General features: G+C 47.6%; 1 protein-coding gene across 1 annotated transcript in view; it reads right to left on the minus strand.

Annotated features, from left to right (window-relative positions):
• The window catches only part of LOC144114413 (cocaine esterase-like), a 47,860-nt gene extending 25,706 nt beyond the window's left edge, over positions 1-22,154 (minus strand). The window contains 1 exon segment of the mRNA XM_077648138.1: positions 21,651-22,154. Coding sequence (XP_077504264.1) covers positions 21,651-22,043 — 393 coding nt within the window. The 5' untranslated portion in view covers positions 22,044-22,154.
• Positions 22,155-23,058: the final 904 nt, after the last annotated feature.

A 23,058-nucleotide genomic window follows, 5' to 3' on the forward strand; every position in this document is an offset into this window, starting at 1 on the left:
GAAATGGAAAGTCACCATTGTCTACTGTGTTTTTATTAGGAATGACACCTTTAGCGTTACAACGGGAATCGCTACTAACAATTGTACCCTCACAAACAACAACACATTGACGAGGCTTTTTACAGCTACTTATCATCCGTTGTTACCAGCCATGCTCCAGGTAATGCAGGAGAAAAACGAAAACGATACAGGAGAGACTGACTGACTGACTGACTGACTGACTGACTGACTGACTGACTGACTGACTGACTGACTGACTGACTGACTGACTGACTGACTGACTCACTCACTCACTCACTCACTCACTCACTCACTCACTCACTCACTCACTCACTCACTCGGTGCGTCTGTGTGTTTTTTTTTACTTCGTTCCCGTCGCTGTGCGTTGGTTTTCCGACATGCATCCCCACCAACTCTCCTAGCCTGGCATCCTTGTACAAGATCAGTCTAGGGCACGTGACGTACTTTTTGGGCACAAGCACGCTTGTGCAAAGAGGAGTAATTCAATTTTTCTTCCATATGCTTCGCTGCAGAAAACCATACACACTTTTTTTTTTGTCGTTGTAAAGCATCACGCTTCTAGGTATTGATGGCGTATCGGTAACTTTGATATGTAAAGACGCGCTGCGTAAATATTTGTGAGTCTCAACTAACTACATTCACATGTAATTAAAGGGGCTCTGAAAGAGGTCCTCAATGAAGTTGCGGTATTCTTGGAATGTTAAAGAACGCTGCGTCACAAAAATCCTCCAGAAAAAAAAAATTGAATGCGTTTGTTAGAAGCTCAGTTGTGTGTAGTCAGGATTTGAATTTCAGCGTCTTCGCGCCTTTCGCTCGACTCTCGTAACTTTTTGCACGCTTAAAGGTCGGTGATGCTCTGCCACGCACTCGGCCCCACCGTCGGCTGCCGATGCGCGCAGGAATTCCCCGGGAGGCGGAGCTTCCTGACCCACCGGAGCGACGCGGCTGATTTGGCAGCAGCCATGGTAGCTGCGTGACGCCTGAAAGAATCTAACCAACAGCCATCTCTTAACCGATGCATGCATACGCTTGGCACGGCGGTGAGCGAGAGTTTCAAAAAGTCGCCGGAAAGAGCTCGCCAACTTTCGCACGCGATTTTTGATTTCGAGTAGCATGTCACTAACCCGCGTTTGTTCCCTGACTCACTCTGCCCTCTTCCTGTCTGTTAACGTTGCACCTATCATTTTCCTATCTGCAGCTCACTGCGTTGTTCTCAATTTAAGTTGAGCTCTTTTCGTTAGCCTCCATGTTTCTGCCCCGTAGGTGAGTAGAGGTAAAATACAGCTGCTATACACTTTTCTCTGGGACAGTGACAGAGGGACAGTGAGGACAAATTGAGGTTGCCCTATATGCACATATTATGGCATTATAGCAACATGATGCTACTTTCTCTGGAAACGTAGCTTTTGCGAGCTATAAAAAGCCAAAAATATGAAATACAGGTGTCGCCATCATCGGCCGATTTCGCTAGTAAACTGGTGTGCCGATCTCAGAGGATAGGCTACACTTCCATTCACTGCAAAACGGTGATCACGGAGTCCTTTTCAGTGCAGCCGTCACTAGTTTAAATCGACAGGCGGGAAAAGTTTCAAAAGGCGTTTTCTCAGCAATCAAGGCACCTTTTTTCTGCTGCCGGTCAAGCATCAACATACCCAGAAAGAGTCGCAGAGTATAGACACTTTTGCCAAGAAGTACTCTGGATGGAGCTGCAAGCGCTGTGATTATGGCAGTTCATGTACGAACTTCTCGACGGCACAGTAGTCAAGAACCCGCTCCAACCTACCCCAGAAGCGGCAGCGCCACGTAGATGTGAGTAGCACAAATTACGTGCCGTACTTTAACTATCGCTTGCCGTTACTTGCCGTCCTGAGCGACGGCACGAAAAGCAAACGCGACGAATAGTGTGCATAAAGGAGTCTTCACAGGAAACACTTGGCGACATGCATGTCAGCAAGAAAAACGGGGCAGCATGCATGAATTCTAGTGAAGGCATAGCATAATCAGGCCGCAATGTTTTTTGCCATAAACAAACAAAGAAAAACAAAACAAGCTATGGAACAAGCTTCCAAACCTCGGCTGCATCATTTTATTCATCAGAGGAGGTACAGCTAGGTCAGAATGAAACGGGACCACGCATATAACACAGTTTCCTTCTTTTAAACGAGGTGTTTTTTAGAAATGGAATATATACTTCAGTAGACCCTTTACCCAGAAACATGAATAAGGCTAGTTGTATACTGCAAGTGAAATTACACGGGTAAATTATTTTGTCTTGTTCAGAGGTGCTGTTAGCATTTTATTCTGGCCTGACTGTACTTCGAGCGGGTGAACTCGAAATACATTAATGAAGATAATGGTACCTTGCACGCACTGTCCAGTAATTTGTCATTTTTCCAGTCTTCTCAAGTGTTATGTGCTCTTTTTATATGTGTGGTGTTTAATTTCAAAGGAATAGCGTAAAATGTATTCACTTTTTAACATAAGGACCTCCTCACACACCTGCGTTCAGTTCTCGGCTCCTGCATTTCTGAATCTTCTGTCGCGTAACCAGGGACTGAGAATAAAACATGTCTGATCTGGTTTGAACTGATTTTGACATGAAGCACCCCCCCCCCCCTTCCCCCGGAGCAAATATCAATGAAATGCTTGTCCACAATTGCAACACGAGACTGTTCTTGGCGTTTGACACGCAACCGAGGAGCAGTACACTCTGGATGTCCCATTTATCGACTCAGTTAGCCGACAGAATGCGCCACCAAGCTATTAAGTATACGCCGCGGGCACCAGGCCTTCGCAAAAGAATGGCTGTAGAAGGGTGTGTGGGATGCAATCATTGCCCCACTTCGGCCAGCCTTAGAAAAACACTGCGATAAGCATGCGAAGCGACTGCAGGGATCGTTCAGTGAGGCTACGCCCCGTTTTCACTTACGCGCGCTGACATTCACCAAATCAATCACCGAGGCACTCTCCGAGCACCCGCGGTGATAGGCCCTGAATGCGCGATGCGCTCATCATGAGTGTCCGCGCTGGTTGCACGCGCACCGACGCGGTACCCTCGGCGTCCCCTTTTGTCGCCCGCTGCCGGGCGGCCCGCGCATCCGCCCCGTTGTGTGGGCGCCGGGCATCCTCGACTTGGCTCGTCTTCCGGAAGAAGCCTTTGTGGGGCCCAAAACGCGAGCTTTTTGCCTCAAATGCGGCCGGGCCGTTCGCGGCCGGCGGCTTCCCCTCTCACGTGGCTCGTGCAACGCGGCCGCGGCTGTTCGTGCGTGCGCGCGGGTGCAGGGCGGCAACGTCCACCGCCCCGCGAGGGCGGTAAATACAAGAGAGAAAAGCGCGAAGACCTTGCAGAATGGTCGAAGGACAGCTCGCGTCCCTCCCTGCACGCGCATGCACGCGTGTGTGTGCGTGTGTGTGTGTGTGAGAGAGCATGCCAGACAGCGCAAGCGCTCGTGCGAATTCCATTGATGGCGACATTGTATACACGCCTCGAGTTCGGCAGTTGGCCGTGGCGCAGTGCGCGCATTGTCATGAGAGGGAAATGCCTCCGAGGCCCGTTTGAGCTTGCCCCGTCATAGTCAGCTGGGTCACAACGAGTTGGGGTCCTGGGGAAAGCTTGAAATAAAAGCGCACTTACAGTACGGATAGAATGGAAGAAACAATAACTACACGCACGGAGTAGCTGCTTAATGTGCGCACTGAAAGCGAAGCTTGTTTGCACCCTCTATTTCTGTCTCTTTAAAATGAACGAGCCGGCATTCTGATGAGCAGCGCTACAACGCGTTAGCACTACTCATGCGTATTGGTACCTTATTTAGATATATGGTTATCCTGAAAACATCCCATTAAATACCGTGTTTTACGCACCTTCACTGGAATCAAACTGAACTGGTAGAAATACTCAGTGTGTCCTGGTTTTCTTCACTGACTGACCAGAAAAAAAAATTGCTTGAATCCGAATTAAGGATACTGAATGCTTACCATGCTATTATCTGGTTACAAGCGGTGAACGACGACGTCCATTGTCAGAAAAAACTCCGAGACTTTTGGCCTTCCCCTGGTCAAAGGGCTCGGTTGCACTTGGATAACATTCCTTTTGATAATAATACTGCGGGAGTTTTTATACTACGACAGCAAGGCAAGGCATACACTTTAGTGAAATGCTTCTCATGCAGATGTATGGATTTTGAAAAGAAGTACGAAAAAGATAAGTGGTGCTTAACTTAGCCGCTGCTTAGCTTAGCCGGACAATTAGGTTGCGCACATACTGCCAGTTCACTCTTAAAAGTCTCAATGACAAGTGAACGTTATCTACAATGCTTTCCTACGCGTGTAATTCGCCAGCAACGATACCCACCTAATAAATAATTTAGGTTGCCACAGCGTTGTTTCCACTCATCAGGATCGTGCGCTTCTTGAGTGTCTCTGCCTACCTCATCCACACTGTACGCAGTCCCGTGGCGAGCGTCTACCGTTTTCCACAAGAAACCCTTCGCGTCGGTCCAATCTAAGGGTATTTTGATTTTACAATAATGTAGAAACGCTTCATTAACAGCAAAATAGACAACAATGGGGAACCCCTACGCGAGACATCTCCGCCACAAGGTATGCATATTCTTATGTTTTAACCTACGCGTTCAAAAAAGATGTCAATGTGCTTAGCTTGAGGGACATCTTCACGGTTGTTTGCCATTCGTCATCAGCGCTACAAACACGGCGTCGTCTGCACTCACAACAGGCTTTTCCTGCCCGAAAATGGCGCACCCACCCCTCGGATGATGGAATGCCGTCTGAGCGCTGCCGCTTTTAAGGTTTCTCAGTAAGATGAACACCACGAAAGGAGAAGCAAAAGCAAGGGAAAAGCAAACTGAACTCTGGACGTGTATGCAAAGCGATTATTTGCGAAGCCAAGAGGGAGATCAAGAAACTTTATTATCAGAAAGGGTCGAGAGCTCAACCAGAGCAATGATGTTGCATTCGGGGAGTTTTCCCTTCTTCAAGACATTCGAGGGGTAAAATTCGGCAAAAAGGGAATTTTCTCGGAGTTTCAGGGAACTTCAAGAACCGAAGTAGTCTCAGTTTTTTCAGGTTGACCGACTTTTCGAGCTTCTGCAGGGCGAAATGGCCTGAAATAGGGATTTTTGGGTCAAATCGAGGGAATTTTATGCTCCAGCATGGAACATCAGTGTACCGGAGGATCCTGCCTCCGGCGTGCTTTTGCACACAGTCAGTACTGAATGAGGAGGAGCCGGATAAAAGAGATAAATGAAGATGGAAGGTAGTGATGTGACAGTACCTTGAGCTGCCCAAGCCGAAACCAAGGCCCAATACTGTGGATGTATTAAGGGAGTAATTACACATTAGTATCCACTTGAGCGCGGTCATACGGCTACATAGGAAGGGTGCAAAACTTTATCAAAATCTTGCAGTCGAAGAAAACTTCGTCCCGGTCCCAGCGAGGACAAATTTCGAGCATTCTTGGTGAATATATTTTGCCGTGTCTCTGTATTGCAGCGAAAGACTACGAGGACTTGTGAATGTGGGTTCATCTTGAAACAGCGCGTACAAAAAAGACGTAACACAAAGCACAGAACAGGACGAAGCATGAGCGCTATCTATACGTACTTTGTCTCTCGTCTTTTTTGTACATGATGTTTCTCGATGAATCATTACCAACTCGCCCAACGTTCTACGTTACATAATGTGGGTTGAAATATGGGCTTAAATCTATGTCCGGCCACTCTTACGGGAGTCGTTTCGGTGACATTGACTTTGCCGGCATAGTGGTTCACTGTGTCTGTATCGCCTGTCGTGCAAAACTTTTCTTTTTAATTTCACATATTGACTGTTCAACTCTATCACCGCATGCCCTGGTTAAATTCTGTTCGCCATAAATGATTTTACCATATTTTGGTGCCCTTAATTTTCAGCTGGGAAAAATGGAAAGCTACAATTTCTGTATTTCCGATTTTATTCGAATAGGACCGCGCTGCTCGTTATTGCTACGATAAAACAGACCAAGTCGGCACGCATTTGCGCATTTACAGGAAAACCAGCACGCGCAAGGAAAACTGTTCTGAACCACTGCCTCAGCTCTATTACCACATACGAGGGTTGATCCTCAAGCTCCGCCGCTGGCTTATTTACAGCTGCGCTATAGTTTTGACTTTGCGCATTAGTAATGTTTGATATGTCGGCAGTGTGCGTGAAAATTACCTGTGTGTACAAATCGTTGTTTGTACAGTGGAAATTTGTCAAAGAGCAGATGTGGAGGCTGATTCGAAAAATGGACATGTCAAGCAGGCAGCTATGTTTAAGTCTCTGCAAAAGAAGGATATCATTGTAAGAAAAATTCACAGGAATACGCCGAGAGGTTTGAAGTCATCTGCCGTGTCATATTATGCAGCAAAATATGATGTCGCGGATTTCAATATTACAGAATACCACGTCAGCACGAACATGGCAGAGGCTCGATTACAACTGTTAGCACGGAAAAAGACAAAAGCAAAGCCCATGCTATATTGACTCTATTGAGAACCTACCACTAGTGATACAGTAAAGAAAACTATAGTTTCATGCTATTTAATATAATAAGAACCCTTCGCCTTCGTTTTTTATTTTTTTATTTGGTGGGTTGAAATCGGGTGATAATTCTCGAGCCGATATTCGGGTGCAAATCGGGTTATTCGTGACAAATTCCCGAAGTTAGGGTTTTTTCGGGTCATTTCTTGAGACAGTTTACAATAACCCTTCATTCTTTTGCTACCATAAGGTGCCCTATTTTTTGCTAATTCTCTCCTAAACAACTTCGAAATCGTGGGGCTCGTTAAAAATTGTTTGCCAAATAAGATTTTTGTTTTCCTAATCTACTTCAAATCTTTCTTCGCGTACGATACCAACCTCCTACGGAGCACTCCGGCGCCTGAGTTAAGACAGGCCTGCCTTTATTTTTGTAGTGCGAAAACGTGCAGCACCACACCAACCATTTTAAACGCACAGGGTCATTTTATGGCGCCTCGCTTCTAAATTCCCCGTTTCTAATTTGTCCTCAAATTCATCCGCTTCATGAAAACGACCGTTAAAAGAGGTTTAAGATCTCCACTTGATCGTAGACGCCTCTCTGGAATAAGAACGTACTAGATGTACACCAATTTTTCCTTCTTACGGTGCCTTCAGATTTGTGAACTGGAAAAGCAACATAATCTAGAAGGCGGATTTTCGGGGAGAAATCGGGTTTCAATCGATTTTTCAGAAACATGTTCGGGGAGCGAGATTTGAGCGAAATCAAGTTTTACCCGAAAACGAAGGGCCCTAAATATAGATGATATGGGAAAAGAATTGATCGTGAAGAAATTAACGGCAATATTAACGTAAACCTTGAATGTTAAAAGGACCCTGAGGAGATACTGAAATTGGCTTGCATCGACAGAACACCAGCTCTTAAACGCAAAAACACCACTATTTCGGAAAACAAAGCTCTTGCAAGGCAGCAAAGAGCAAGAACTAAAATACAGGTATCGCCGCCACAGGCCAATCTCGCAAGTACAAGTGTGATGATGAAATTGGAGAAACGGAGCTACAGATCTCTGAGGCTGACAAACGTGCATGATGGTTACGTGTTTGAAACCACCAGTGCACTTTTATCACAGGAGGAAGGCGGAAAAAAGACAACCTAAATGTTGGAAGTCAAACAAAGCCTGCAATTACCGGCGCAACAGGCGGCCAGCTGAGCTTCGGTATGTTTTAGTGTGCTCGCGGCTATGCGGTCTGCCTGGACGCATGGTTTCGTTATGCGCCTTTGTTTACAAAGACGGAGCAGCAGGTGACCTCCAAGTGTCTCGTTAAGTGCACCACGGACAAAATTCGTGCAACGGTACGCAACTGCGCCAAGGAAATAGCCAATCTTCAATGCGCCTCCACGTTAGCAAACGCACCGCTCGGCGTGTTCGCTTCGTCAACGTACCAAGACGATGGGCTGCATAACCAGCCCTACGAGGATTATTATTACAGAATTTAAATATCCCCGCACGTACCAGTCGATGCACATCACTCGTGACAGTGGCTCGGCGGTGACAGCAACGCTGCCGATTACTCGGCGCTAGGACTTTCTTGCCAGACCCACCGCCTCAGCCCTCAAAAGCATCGCACGCTGTGTGGGGTTGAGGTCGCTGAATGCAGGCCGCAGTTCTTTGCGAGAACTTCGTTGTCGGAATCGGGAACGCGATCCATCGTAACGTTGGTGCAAACGCAAATGAAGAGACGACGGCTGATAGAGGCCTTCAACGTCCGGCCGGCTTCAGTTTTCATTTCGGCTGCTGCTAGGCGGGAGAGCAGCGCTCATCCACCAGCAATCACGGAGTCCTCGTTCCAGTTTCCGCCGCTTTACGCCACTCTTCTCCTATTTCGTAATCAGAGAGTCCCGAATTTTAATCGTAGTGGCCGGAAAAAAGTTTTTTAAACTTGGAATCAAGATCCCTTATCAATAAACGCACCTTTCGCTGCCGTACAAGCGGCAAAAAGGCCTCAAAATGCCGAAATTTCGGATTTTACTAACAAAAAAAATTCGATAGCGTTGTCCTCAATCTGCCTTTAATAGCTAATCAAATGAGAATAAGGGTTATAGCGTTTCACGCAAACTTCCGACGGATAAACGAATTACGCGATAAATATGTGAAGATGGGTGAATCGCAGATTCAGCTCTACGAATCTGAAACCCAAACACAACGTAAGCAATACAAACTTACGGGTCTTTCACCTTTAAAGTAATTCCTGACCATGCCTTCAGCACATAATATAGTGATGTTGGTTATTCTGGATGCTAAATGTTGTTGTCTCAAAGGGTGATTTACAAGCTGTAACTACAGTGACAGGCTTTTATTATGTGAATTTGATTATGGTATTACCTGCTGCTATGAAGAAAAATTCCGCAGAAAGTAGAGAAGGAGGGCCTTTGATTTGAGCAAGAAGAGTTGCGGTATATAACAAGACAAACAGGATGGGATTGGTGCCGTCTTGTCTGTTTTGTGGTTGTCAAAATGCCGCAACTCTTCTCGTCCAAAGTGGACTGCACCAACTCGCTCAACAATGCCTCCTTCAGTACACTCTTAAACCACGAAAATGCACCTAACCGTAAGTTCTGCGCTGAAATCGGGTTCAGTCATAAATAGCGCCTAGCGAATTGTTAAAAAAGATGTCGGCGTTCACTGTGTTCATTGGCGTTGGCGTTGACAATGTTCTAGACGGCGATGGCTTTGAGCAAAGGAAGGGCGCATAACTGGCTCCCTGGATATGCGGACGCCTCATTCGTGCTTTGATGCATGTGGCGGTGGTGAGAGAGAGGTGGCCTGAATGCATTAGCGCTGACAGCGATGTGGCTGACATGCGGCACTGCAGCAATAGCTAGGCCGCAGCGTTCGCTTGGTGATCAATCTCTCGCGATCAACCATTAACTGCATGCCACCTCCCAGGGGGCAGGGAGGGCGCGCTGCCTATTCAGTGTGCGGAACGGAATCAAAGCACGCTTTGGCAATTGGACACCAACGCCACGTACATGAAAGCGAGATTGAGGTCTCCACTGATACCCGCCGCGGTGGCTCAGTGGTTAGGGCGCTCGACTACTGATCCGGAGTTCCCGGGTTCGAACCCGACCGCGGCGGCTGCGTTTTTATGGAGGAAAAACGCTAAGGCGCCCGTGTGCTGTGCGATGTCAGTGCACGTTAAAGATCCCCAGGTGGTCGAAATTATTCCGGAGCCCTCCACTACGGCACCTCTTCTTCCTTTCATCTTTCACTCCCTCCTTTATCCCTTCCCTTACGGCGCGGTTCAGGTGTCCAACGATATATATGAGACAGATACTGCGCCATTTCCTTTCCCCAAAAACCAGTTATTATTACGCCACTGACCCACGGAGCCGGTTGTGTGCCTTTCCTTTCGTGAAAATGAACGGCCTTTGCAAAGTTGTCAACGCCAATGAACTCTATGAACGCCGTCAGCTCACTTGTTTGGTTTGGTTTTTGAGGAAAGGAAATGGCACAGTAACCGTCTCAGATATCTCGGTGGACACCCGAACCGATCCGTAAAAGAAGGGATAAAGGAGGGAGAGAAAGAAGACAGAGAAAACTGAAAATTGAAAGTTGGATTTTGAGGAAAGGCGCGGCGAGGCGCGCGTTGTGACGTCATGGGCCTCCTCGGAGCACCGCCACGGCGAAATCGCAAGTTCGCTGCCAGTAAATCTTTCGCTTTAATATCCCCAGTTTTCACCGGACCTGGCTCTCAATGACCCCGCTGTCTTCCACAAACGTAACAAACGCGTGCATGGGTGGAGCTTCTGTTGGATAATGAAAATAGCAGGGGCCAAAGGTGCATGGTTTGCTAAAGTTTTGGAAGCCTTCTTTCAGGAAGCAGACGAAATGTTAGAGAGTGGGGGACATGCGCATTCAAGTCCTAGGAGACTACACCGAAAAACGGCGTAGGATAATTTCCAGTTTTTACTCCGCAAAATGTGTTATGCGTCTGGAGCACAAGGATCAACCTTCGCCGCGCATTTTGTCCTCCTGGGAACGAGTGGTTCGCACGCTGAATACTTTTAGACGACTGTTACGCTAGACGCGTCAACAAAAGCAAAGAACGCACGCGTGGGGGCGAAAGAGAGGAAACAATGTGCACTTAAAAGACAAGAGAAAGCAAAGGGTGCGTTTCTTGGCACTAACTCCTGGCGCTTCATTTATTGTCATTTTTTGCGTCTGCCTCTGCCCCTGCATTCAACTTGGGGATAGTGAACGGAGCCAGACGAGAACGAAATGTGCCAAGATGGACGGGCCGACGACAGTGGTGCCCTGCCCGCACACGCGCGCGCGCCCGCTGGGGAAATGTGCGTCCACACCTGCGGATCGGCACAAAAGGATGTTTGCCTTGCCGCTGCAAAGCTCGAAGGGCGTTGCATGCGCACTCTCTCACTTTCGTCCCCCGGAGTCGCGTATGGAAAGCGCTAGCTGGCTCCGCGCACACACGCATATGGCCCCGCATTCGCGCGCACAGTTCGTATGCGTGCGGCATATGCGCAGGAACGGACGCCGCGTCGCAATCGGGGCCAAAGGGCTCTCGGCTCGCGACCTCGGTCGTTCGACGCGCAGGGGCGGGGGTTTGACTCGCGGATTTCTGTGTGCGCTTGGCGCGACAGCCTGCTCCGTAGTATAGACATTTTGCGCGCACATATTCCCAAGCGCACACGCGCACTACTGCCGTCGCTTTTCCGAGTGCGCACCCATATCCAGCACGAAAACGGTGTCAAATCGTCACCTCACGAAGCGGAACCAATGCTCTAAGGAGAGGATGCGTGCCCGGCAGTGCCCGTTTGTTTTAGAGAAGCGACAGACGGCGCGGGAAGCAAAATGCGCGAAACCGGGTTCAGTTTCCGCGTGCGCGCCACCGCCGCCAGACGCGCGTGGCCGCTGTCGCTGCGCCCCCCTTTCCTGCCGTTGTGTATGCCAGCGGCGCCCGCCGTGACGCGGGGCACTTTGACGGCGACGGCTCTTTTGGCCGACTTTCAAACCGCGTGCACGGCGCGGCGTACGCGGTGCTAGCCTTTTCTTTATTAATGCCGCTCTTTTGTTCTGCTTCGCCGTTTTGTGTTTCTGTTATTTTGGTCATTTTGACGCTGGTTTGAAAACAACGAGGCCTCGCTGCCTAGGAAGTCATTACTTTCCGCACGTGTAATCACTTTCCGCCGTTCGTTTCGCACGTTGGTTTCAATCTGCCTATTGGGCATTCCTTTTCTTTTCTTCCTGTGTGGCAATTTCGATTGTGAGCTGCTGATTTCGATGAGTCTGTCAATTCACATCTCTCTCCGTGGGTTTCGACACCCTGCAACCTTGGTCTTAAATTTTTGGAAGAAAGTGGTTATCAGAATAAATGAAAATCAAATCCTAACGACATATTGTGCCGTGGGCTATTGCATCAGATTTTAGTACGGAGCCATCGCTCGACAAATAATCCAATCTGCACACAAGCGCATGCATTTAAAAGTTGCAGCTCGTTCGAAAACATCATTCTTGAAATGCACGTTTATGGAGAACGACGGCTCTCTTTCATTGGTGTTCAGATATGGAATACTCTTCGAGAAGAAATAAAATACGCGCTCAAAATTTTGCACTTACAGCTGAAAAATTCTTTCAGCGCATGCATTAAATATGGTAAAGGACATCTATCCGCTGTTCGCATCCCATTCATTATTGTAATTGAACATGCACGATGTTTTTGAATTGGAGCGACTGTTCCTTATTATGCTTTTTTGTGATTTGTATTATGTATATATCCCTCTCTCCGCTCTTCCAAGTTTTTATTGTGCATGTAACGAAGTGTCTGCATTATAGAATTTGAATTTTTTTTTGACCCATAACTAGCCTACGGCTACGGGTCCAAACAGTGCTGGACACACTTTTATTGTGTTTTCATGCATAAATAAATAATTTGAATTTGAACGTCATGAATCTCTCAACCGAGCGAGCCGTATTTATTTAACACAGAAGGGTAGACGTCACCCGATGCTTTAGCAGGAAGTAGATGTTATGAATTTGTCTTTATGTCGGAAGATTATCGGCAGATGACCTAACGTGCCATCAAATGAAGCTCACGGCCAGCAGTGCACTGCTTCCCGTCGTGCAGACGCATGCGAAAACTTAAAAATAACACCTGTAGTCTCTCCTCCGCAGTGATATTATATACAGATACGTTGCGTGGCTTGTACAGCATTACAAATATTAACTGCAATGGGGAGCTCAACGGCGGAATTCGGAGAACACGCACTAGCTCATGGAAAAAAAAGTAATAGACAAGAACATCGCAAACAGCATTATCTACACCGATTCTCTGGGTCTACGCACAACAGTAAAGCCCAGAAATGTAGTCAGACCTTTATTAGGCGACATTGTACAGAATATAACAACATTTACTATGTAAGTGCGTATGATAAGGGCATGCTGAACCCCAAGTTATGTCGGAATGTGGCACTCTCAGAGCTGGCGCATGTGGTGCCCAAGCTCGCAACGGTATAGCCAAAAAGTAAACGCACCTAACATAGAACACATAAAGTTACTGCTAGTAAATTGAAGTATAAACGGCAGCGTAAGCGGGATAAGGAAGTACACACCAAACTCCATCTTTTGAAACCCCTTTTAGAAGAATGGAAGCCATGCCGACATCAATAATGTTTCATCGAATTGGTTTTATGCTGTATTCGCATAAGGTGGACACACCTTACACAGCTTCATTCTCACGGAACAAGGAGACGAGGTCACATTAAACCAAGTTCTTTTTTAGTGCACAAAATATGAGAAACTAAGGAGAAAGCGCTTCACGTAGTTTATGCTTCAGACATTCCCTTTGATCCTAGCTTACTTGTCTTTAGTTTCCTAGAAAGGAATGCTTCGTGTAGATTGTAACTTAGTGAAAACTTTCAGTCCTTTAGCAAAACAGACGAGTCTATTCCCGGACGTTTCATGAAGGAAAAAGGAAAGGATATCCGCTATTAGTCTTTATTTACTAGGGTGAGCACTCACCGTTTGCAGTCACTTTCGCATGCGCCTGAAGCAAAACACTGCTATAGTTGATACGGTAGTTCTGAGCTAGCCGTTTTCCCTTGCAGGCTGTCAGGCTCCACAATACACCCGAGCGCCCACAACAAGAAAAAGATGGGACAAGTCAAGTGCTGTCTCATCCTGACCGAGACAAAACTTGTCTGGCCGCCACTTCTGCCTCCGCCCGTGTGCTTGCTGCAGGATTATGAACACGTGCCACGCCCCCCTATAGTGCAACCTCCGCTGAGACACCACGCTCAAACAGCAGTGTGAGTTGAGGAAAGAATTAACTTTTGATCCGCAGCATTAGATGACTTAAATTACTTCAGAGCCCGTCTCTGCGATGTCTGTCGCAACCTACGAATTGCTTTCGGTTAGGAACGGATTTAAGAGTTGCCAAAGGAAGGGTTCGAGAAAAGTTCAAGAAATGCATGGTGCAAACAGGACCACCCTCTCGAGGAGCGGGCCGTAGATTCACCCCTGTTTCTGGCCTTAAAACAACTGCCGCTGACAATTCTAAATCGCCTGTGATTCCACAGTCTGCATGGCTGTAAGGCCTGTGCGATAGTGCAGCAAGGACACCCCTACGAAGCGCGAATTGCGAGCTCTCCAGCTCTGTTCAGCTCGAGACAGGCATGATAGCGTTCCGCAGAAAAACACTATGTTTACATGCCACGCCAAAGTTCTGCGAAAATATTTCTCCGGCCGTAAAGACATCCTCGGTTGAGAGCGCGTACGTGTGCAGTTACAGATCCCATCAGATAAAAGTCTGCACACGCCTTTAATGGCGCACGCAGCGGCAGACTTCCGTCAAGGTCACAAAGACTCGGTCACGGCGCTCTAGCTCAGTTCTGTGAATGAAAACCGCGCTTCGTTTCAGGAATCCTAAAATAGGGCTACCAGGAAACCGCATACTATTGATCGGCGTGCCTACTTACCGTAAGCGTTAACAGAGGGATTGTTTTGCTCAATGAACGATGCCTATCTCGGGTTCTCCCCTTTTGGTTTCTGTTATTCCGTCTGTTGGCCTTCGACCGAGACGCGCAGCTCATATTTAAGTGCGCTAATTTCCGCATGCATTAAGAGACGCTTCTTACAGCTTCGCAGTTATGCTTAGCAGCGCCCTATCAATAAGCCCAAAATTGCTCTCAATGCGTCGTGTTTTCCCGCCGTCCGCTATTCGCACGATCCCGTTTTCTGGATCGAAGGGTTGTTTGTGCCTCTTGCGGGGACTTTTCATCAAATCAAATCGATGGTTGCAAGCAACCGTGCGCTTCCTCGGGCATGGCTGTTATCTTTGTATGCATTTGTCATCCTGATATGGTTTATACAGAGCTTTGCATACACTGCTTCCTTGACATGTCTTGCAGTGTAGCGCATTATACCTCTTTGTGTGCTAAGGGGAGAAATTTGTACGCCGACTTCGTTTTGCTGGGTAGAAATAAGAGAAAATGGACCCCGCCGGGGGGTATCCTCTGGAAACGCCCTATCCCAAGTAAGACGAGGCCTGACTCGCGGTCGTCGTGATGCCGCAGTTTGGGCGAAGAGGGTGGTCAGTATCAGTCTCTGTGCACGTGTGCAGAAGCCCATTTTTGCGAGCGGAAGTCGCAAGCTGCTCTGCGGCCTTCACCGTTCTGGGCACTGTCCATCACAGTCGCTGTTTTAAAACGTTACAGTAATTAAGAGAGCAATAACTACTAAGCGGTATCATCTGAGCATTCCAGATAAACGTCTGGGCTTTACGTTTCAACATATCAGCATTGCACCTGCATCTGAGCGTCTGAACACTAAACCGGTAAAAGCGTTGCCATCGGCGGAAGCCTGACATTTTGGCTTTCAGGAATGCGTCATTTGAGTTTAACTTAACGGCTAACCAGCTTAAAACCATGTATGGATACTAATGCATTGTGGACTACTTGCAGGCGCCATCGAAGAATTATTGCAGGGTTGATACAGGAGGCACGTTCTAGCGTCGAAAGCATACTCTAGTTCGGCATGCGATATCAAGAAGAAATATATCAAATATAAATGGAATTTCGTAGGGCTATCAGTTAGAGGAAAGAAAAAGTAGGTAGAAATTTCACGAAAAAAGAATTCACGGAAAAAGGAGTAGTCAGAAACGAACTCAAGCTCGTATATTATCCCACGCATCATACCCGTGTAGGCTTGAAACCAACGCGAGCCCTTCGTAGTTGATTCTATTTGGCCACGAATGCAACGAGCGCTTAAAGATGTTTCTATATCAATCTTCACGAATCTTCCGGTCATGGCGGTGACGAAGCGACACGTTTTGAGAAGGCAGCGAGTGATGTTCCTTCTGTATCAGGCTCTCGTTAAAAATATATGCGGTATAGCGTTACTGATGTGCCTCTGAGCTGCGGGTCACGTAAGAGATTCTAAGCGCGGCGAGCTTTTATTGCAGCAGTGTTGCGTCAATGACTTTAGCTACTGGCAGCCAAACGGACAGTTTGTACGCGCTCTAGCACTGTGAAGAAATTCGAAAACTAATGGGCCCGAAACCACACCAGCATATTTCAGTACGACGCTTACGTTAAATTGATACAGCACCCATTTTGAGGGTTTGCTAAAATTAAACTTTGTAAACCTCAGCAAGCTGCTAGCTTTTGCAGAGACGTGTTTTGTTAGAAAAGGGAAAAAACGTAGGGTATGCCCTTGAAATATTTATTCAGGGACATCTGAAGGTGGCACGTTATTCCGGCATTATGAACATGAAAAGTGGCGCACGTACTGTTTCCTACATCATAGGCGATTACTGCTCAAATCGAGCTGATGATGAGAGGCATCTGAAGGATATCTAAGGCACGCTAAAAGAAATTTCAGTACAGTCTAACCGAGAGCCATTGATTTTATTTCATTTATTTGCTCCTTAAAAGCCTGAAGGCATTACATAAAGGGGGGAGAGGGGCGTTTAGGTTAGGGAGAGAAAAATTTGCACAGAAACATACAAGCGAAAAAGTAGCCGTGAAGAACAGTGCAAACCACACTTTTCTCAAGTGGCAAAGGTGATTAAGGATCCAGACAAGCGCTGCTTTGGCAGGCTCAGAAAATATCGTGTGTAAAGTAGGCATGCCTGGTTTTCTGAAGTACTTTCTTAGAGCCTCCCTTAAGCAAAAAATAGCGCTGTGCAGTTGACGACCCTTATAGTAGCAACGAAAGACATCGTTATAGCTACAAGAGTTTCTTACATGCAAAAGCAGTTGATGTGAAGCCATGGTCTGGATGGCCGAAATAATATTCGTTTTGACCCAAGTGTTATTGCGCTGCACAAAATGTTCTCCCAAATACGCCCGTAAGCTAAATATGGTGTTAATTTGCTATACCATTTCTTCAATCACACTTATGCATCGAAAAAATGTTCCCGTTCTCCCAATCCCAAGGCGGGCTTCCAGTAGCCAGTGATTTATTAAATGAGACTACAAAAGTAGGAATGATTCAGCGCATTAGAAGGAAAGCCATCTGAATCTTGCACAGCCAGCTTTTTGCTTTAGGCACTTCATAACTGCGGCCATAGCTGATAATTATAGCAGGCATGTCATCAAAGACTACTACAGAAGGGGACGTAGATTGTATTTGTAATAAAAATCAAAGAAACTAGAAAAATGTGTCCCAGCCCGCACCACTAAGTATAACGAGCTTTACTGAAGGGGATAGTGCACTAAGAAAGAGAAAAAAAAAACGAACTAGAAATAGTAATTGAGGCTTTCGCCTTTTCTGTGAACTTTTCTTGCTTTTTCCCCGCCACAATCTAATTCTTCGTTCCTTCCTTATTTTTGGGTTTCTATGGGTCAGAGTAAACTTTTTCGGATGCCTTACTTCACAAATTATTTTTTATTTCGCAGGGTCACTTGTGGGCTTCTGGCCATGGTTTTCCTTGGAAGCGTTTGAGTGGTGATTTGCCTATAGTTGATCATTCTAGCTCCGCGGGCAATTCAAGCCTTGTCCCCTCCATGCGAAAACGCTTACTGACACTCTACACAAGTAGCGCCTTTTTTTCCGGCATTACTTTTTGGCATTACTTCGCATGAATTAGGAATTTGGTCTGAGCTAGTGTTGTGCGTTCTCTATCGTGTCCTCGCTCCTTCATGCTGGGTTATCTGTTGATTACTCCGCAATTAAAAGTAAACTTATTTGGTCACTTGTTCATCCGCGTGTCCGTTAGGAAACGCCTCGATTCTGGATCGGAGAACCGTGGCGAATCGTGATGTAACTGACGTCATACCAAGTGACACGGAGGTCGCTGCGGGAGGTGCTGACTGAGCACAGGTGCATCGAGTCACACGTATTCCTACACATGCGCGTACGTCGAGACAAACCAAGCAGAAGCAGAGACCATGCAGCCGAGAGCAGAGTGAATTCGTCCGAGCAGCCCGTCGAAAAGCGGCCGCCGCCCACACTTCGACGGCTCGCGGGCAGGAAAACAAAAAGGACATAATGGCGAGACACCTCAGCGTGAACTTGAAAGCCATCTAGCGCATGATGTGTCCCCGCACGGATGGCTGCTCTTCTCGACGCCTGTGGTGATGAATCAGGCTTAAAGGGTTGCGAAAACGCAGTCAGCGAAGACGAGCTGTCCAGGCCACCAGCGCTGCTGCCGCTGCTCACGGAGGCTCGACCGAGACCTTCGCGCTTAGTTCGCCGGACACACCCCCCGCCCGATGCACGAGCGCTAGTCGTTTAGAAACTCGCCGCCTTTTTACGCATTCAGGTCCGGATTGTATGCGCAGACGTGCTAGTGGGCCGGTGTGCTTCGCAGTCGTGACGAATTCACCGCTGCTCTTTTGTCTCTTGTTGCGGTTTAGCTTCTGTGCAGCATACAGCACACACCTGCATGGGAGGCATGGCCGAGCGCTGTTTGGGACGTGACGCCGCGTATCCGGAGCCCAGAAGCTAAAACGCCTGCAGCGGCCGCCTTGCTAAGATGGCGGCGAAATGGTAATGTGCATATTGCAACGTTTATGGCCGCCTCTGGAAAGTAAACACTACTGAACTTTCCTTTTTTCTTTCTTTCAGTTCATGCAACGCGTATAATTTCCACTGCCAAGACACGTAGGCTGTCGTGCATTGTGAATGCTTATCAGCGAGCCTTAGGTCCTGAAGCAAGTTTGTCTGCCTTCTACGCTTCTCCTTCTTCTTCACGAGCCCACATGGAGGTTCTGCATGTCACTTGCGTACTTAACGTGGAAATTTTCAATTCTCTGTAAAGCTGCAGGCTATATGAAACGTCATATACAGTGGTCAAGGTAGTTTTGTGTGACCCAGTGCAGGTATGGTTAACCTCCTTATCTTTCTCTTTTTATCTCTCTTTCCCAGTTTACTTTGCTCAAAGCTCTTAGAAATTCAGTAGCTTTGCGGTGGGTACGAGTTGTACTGTGAGAGCCCTAGATATCTCTGAATAACAATTTCCGGCGAGTTAATTCACCTTCTTATTTCGTGGTCCGCTCATGTGCGCTTGTACCGCCATATCGCTGAAACCTAGAGGTTCAGCACGTGAAGATTCCAAGGACATCATTTACGTAGGAAAATTATGGGTGCAGGAGCAGCCTCTCCAAAAATGTTTCGGTGGCGTCGTTGCTCCCATCCTTTGTAAGGCCATAAGCACTAAGTCGCCTTAGCCCGTGAGTCGAACCCGGGTGTCTGGTATTGCGTTGCTGACATCGTATGTGGTGTTATTTTTAGACTAAAACAAATGATTAATCACTACCTGCCCCACTGAATGCCTGAGTGCAATGCTGAAACAATAAAGTGGTTATGTCAAACACAAACACGCACAAAAAATGAAAAATTATACTGCTCCCACGAAGCCGAAAAAACGTGACACATTTTTCTTCTCTTTGTACACATGTAAGTCGCTTTGCTTACGATTACTTTTTTTTTGTGAGATGGTAGCCCCGGAGATTTTCAATATCGACTTCCAAAACAGTGGCTCATATTATTTACTCTTGTTCGCTTAGATAGAGTAACCCGAAATTCAGGGTCCCCAAAAATGTTATCTACCAGTGGGAAAAGACTAGCAGCTATTATTAAATCAATTGTAGAAAACAACTGCCCAGTTTATTTTAGTTGCTGTCAACCTCTCGTCATGCCCCTTGACGCGTCTTCATTTCAGAATAATGTCCAACACTGCATGTTAGGAGAGAGCGGCGACATTATAATCATTCATATTATTGGCACCGATATGCAGCCCAGCCACACGTTAGGGAAACTGCTGCAGCGCTGTTTTTTCGAAACGACAGCTGCGACGTTTAAAGAATGCTTTCGCTCTTCGAAAGCATGCACAAGACGGGCAGGCCTAGGACGAACGCCGAGACAATACGAGTTCGCATGGTATGGTTACACGCAGATCTAACGGTGAGAAAGGAAAAAGAAAGGAAAGCATGCAATTCGGTAAAGAGTGCGTTCGTACAGCCTGTAGTTATTTGTGAAAATAAGGTGTCTTAGCTAGGTAGTTTCTAGAAAACCCCGATCCTATTCGATTTTGAAATCAAGAACTGGCGTCCGATTTTCATCTCCAAATTGCAAGAACAGAGCTTGAAGACTATGGATGCCTGCTTGTGTTCTACCTGGCTCAACAAGCTGTCGTGTGTGCTATTCCAAACTCCCAGCAATTATGTTCGTTTCAAGCGCTCAGCAAACACGGCCAGTCCCCTCTCTGTCATTAAAAGCACAAGCTTAGACCTTTTGAGGGCTTTTTTTTGGAAGATGTCTTTTGGAAGATGTCTTTGGAAGATGTTTTTTTGGAAGTCGATGTTGAAGTGAGGGATTGCAGGCTCTTGTTGATACGTCTTATCAATGTGAACATTATAAGTGAATGCACCGCAGTCGCATTGTTCACTGTCTTCACAGCATCTGCCAAAACTAAATCGGGCCAACAAAAAGCAAAGAACGCCATAGTCGCTCAGTGTCTGTAAGGTGCCGCTGCTGAGCACGACTTCGTGAGTGAAATCCCGGCCGCGGCGACCAAATTTTGATGCAAGCGAAATGCACAGATTTAGGTGCACTTAAGAAGCCAGGTGGTCGAAGTAAACCAGAGCTTCCACTGCGGTGTTCCTCACTGCTCAAAACAGCAATAACAATCAAGCAGTGACAACAATGAAGTAGTGACCTGCCGTACTGCGCCAATACGAGTGAGTTATAAGTGCACCTCTAAAGTGCACCAACTAGGAAGACACGCGCCAGTCCAAGATGCGAAAAGCAATCTAACCACTTCTGTGTTCATCTAAAATGTGAGCGTACATATCACTTCTGCATAGCATACTTTCACTGTGTTATATTGAGTCGTTTTTCGTAGTTGACCTAATGGTGCTAAATCCAAAATACATTTATACGATCGAATTTTCTGTTCATAGAAAATTCGCTAAACCAGGAAACTGGAAAACCTAGCTTAAGAAACAATTGTATGGAATAGGAAATTATGAGAAAAAAATACGAGGAATTCAGCTAGATTGACGTCCGCAGCACCAGATCCGTTCCTCCTGAAGATTACGATGTTCCTACATAATTGATCTTTCAAACCACACGCCGACTTCAATGATAAGTTCTCGCTGCTTTCCAGTATATACTGACTGCAGTGTCTGATCTGAAGATGGGCCCATGTACTGATGACTTTCGACAACAGGTGCATTTGTGGCACGAACCTCTGGGAGAAATATATTATTTCAAAGTAGGACTGGAACACGACTTATGTAGTGTGACTGTCAGGAAAATCAGAAAATGTTGTCAATACCTGCTGTTCGCATGTCACGGTACCTGTAATGCCGCGCTGTCTTCTGTGCATAAGGCTTTCAGCTGCTGTATGAGCGACTATTTGAAGTGTGGACCAGAAGTGCTCCCCCGAGTGGAGTGTCGTCGGCCGCAGTGACACAGAGAAGGTAGAAGACTCGGATGAGTTGGCGTGCATCCACCGCCGGTGCTGTGCGAATAGCTCTCGTACGTGCTTCCCGTAGCATACACGCGGACTGTGTGCGCTCCTCTACGGGTAGCACATACGGGTAGCATGAGGCCGTGTGGCAGTGCGGCGTCGTGTGCACGAGCGCTCACCTTGAAGCGCAGTGGTCCAAGAGGCGCGGCGGCGTACGGGACGCCCAAGAAGGCGACCAGCCCCCTGCCGGAAGGCGTGCGCAAGACGCGTCCCCGCAGTACTCCCTGCGGTATGGTCAGCTGCACCATGCGCTGAGGCCTGAAGCCCCCCTGCTGCTGCGCCGTGGCCTGCGGATGACCGTTGCTGTTGGGCGGCAGCTGCAGAGCCTGGTTGATGAGCTCGGGGCTGAGCTTGATGCCGTCGGGCAGTGGAGGGTACCGGTGCACGGGTTGGAACCGGGTCCTGGGAAAGTTCTGCTGCTGCTGCTGCTGCTGCTGCGTGCGGCCGACCAGCAGCAGCAGCAATAGCAGCGCGGCGGCGAGCAGCGGCGGCGGAGCCGGCGCGATCATCATGCGGTTGTCGAGCGACGGTTGGCCCAGCGGCGGCGGCGGCCTGGCGTGCGGTCCATGCAAGCGCGTCCGCTCGGGGATGCCGCGTTTGGGGCCGTCGTTGTTCGCTCTCTGGTTATGGGGCCGGATGGGAAGCCGGGAATACACCGCGGAAGGTGAAAGGGGAACCGGGCCACGTGACGCGCCCCTCGCGTCACGCTGCCCTGGCTCCACACCCTTTGCCCGCTCGCCTGGTTCGCCGCGCCACGCTCGCAAGCTGATGCGCCGCCGCGTCACAGCCGCCGGCCTTGCCGCTCGCGTATACGGTACACCGGGGGCGCGCCTTCGGAGAAGTCCGTTTCGAGTGGACACTCGCGGGGACTTCCTTCGATCAGCTGCGCGCCTCTCTCTTTTTGCTTTGATTCCTTGTAAGCACGCTCCTCGCGCAGCGGCGCAGTCTTTCTTGCATGTGCTCGAGTGTTTTTCTTGTCAACAGCTTTATTGCTCGTGCTCGCTGAGCTGGCCGAACAAAAGCCCGCCACGTAATTTGCAGAAGACCGTTCTTCCGGCCGGAGGCCAAGGACTAATAAGCGACGATGGAAAGAAAACCGCGCGGCGCGATGCTCCTGCTTGAAATCGCAGCGGATGTGCGCTCCGTGGCGCCGGCTATTTCACAAATAAATTTGTGCGCGTGCTGTAAAATCGTTTATAGGGAAATGTGAAATCGATGCGAGAAGGTGAATTTCACGTCAGTTAGAGCGACATGTGCTTTCCTGCCGGTGAATATTCGAAGGAATTGATCTGAAGGAACTTGTAAATGAAGGAAGCTGAACGCTGTGCAAATAAACGCATCTGCAGAAAAAAGCACAACATATTGTAAAAAAAAACTGAAAACTATAAAAATATTGTATTGAAATTCCTGTGTCAATAAAGTGTTATAATTATTATCACTACTATTAAAATTATTAATAATAATGATAATGTTATTATTATTAAAGGCGCACTTTCTTGATATCTTAGAGCTTGGTAGTGGTTTACG

This window comes from Amblyomma americanum, chromosome 1 (genome assembly GCF_052857255.1).
Source record: "Amblyomma americanum isolate KBUSLIRL-KWMA chromosome 1, ASM5285725v1, whole genome shotgun sequence".
Taxonomy (NCBI): domain Eukaryota; kingdom Metazoa; phylum Arthropoda; class Arachnida; order Ixodida; family Ixodidae; genus Amblyomma; species Amblyomma americanum.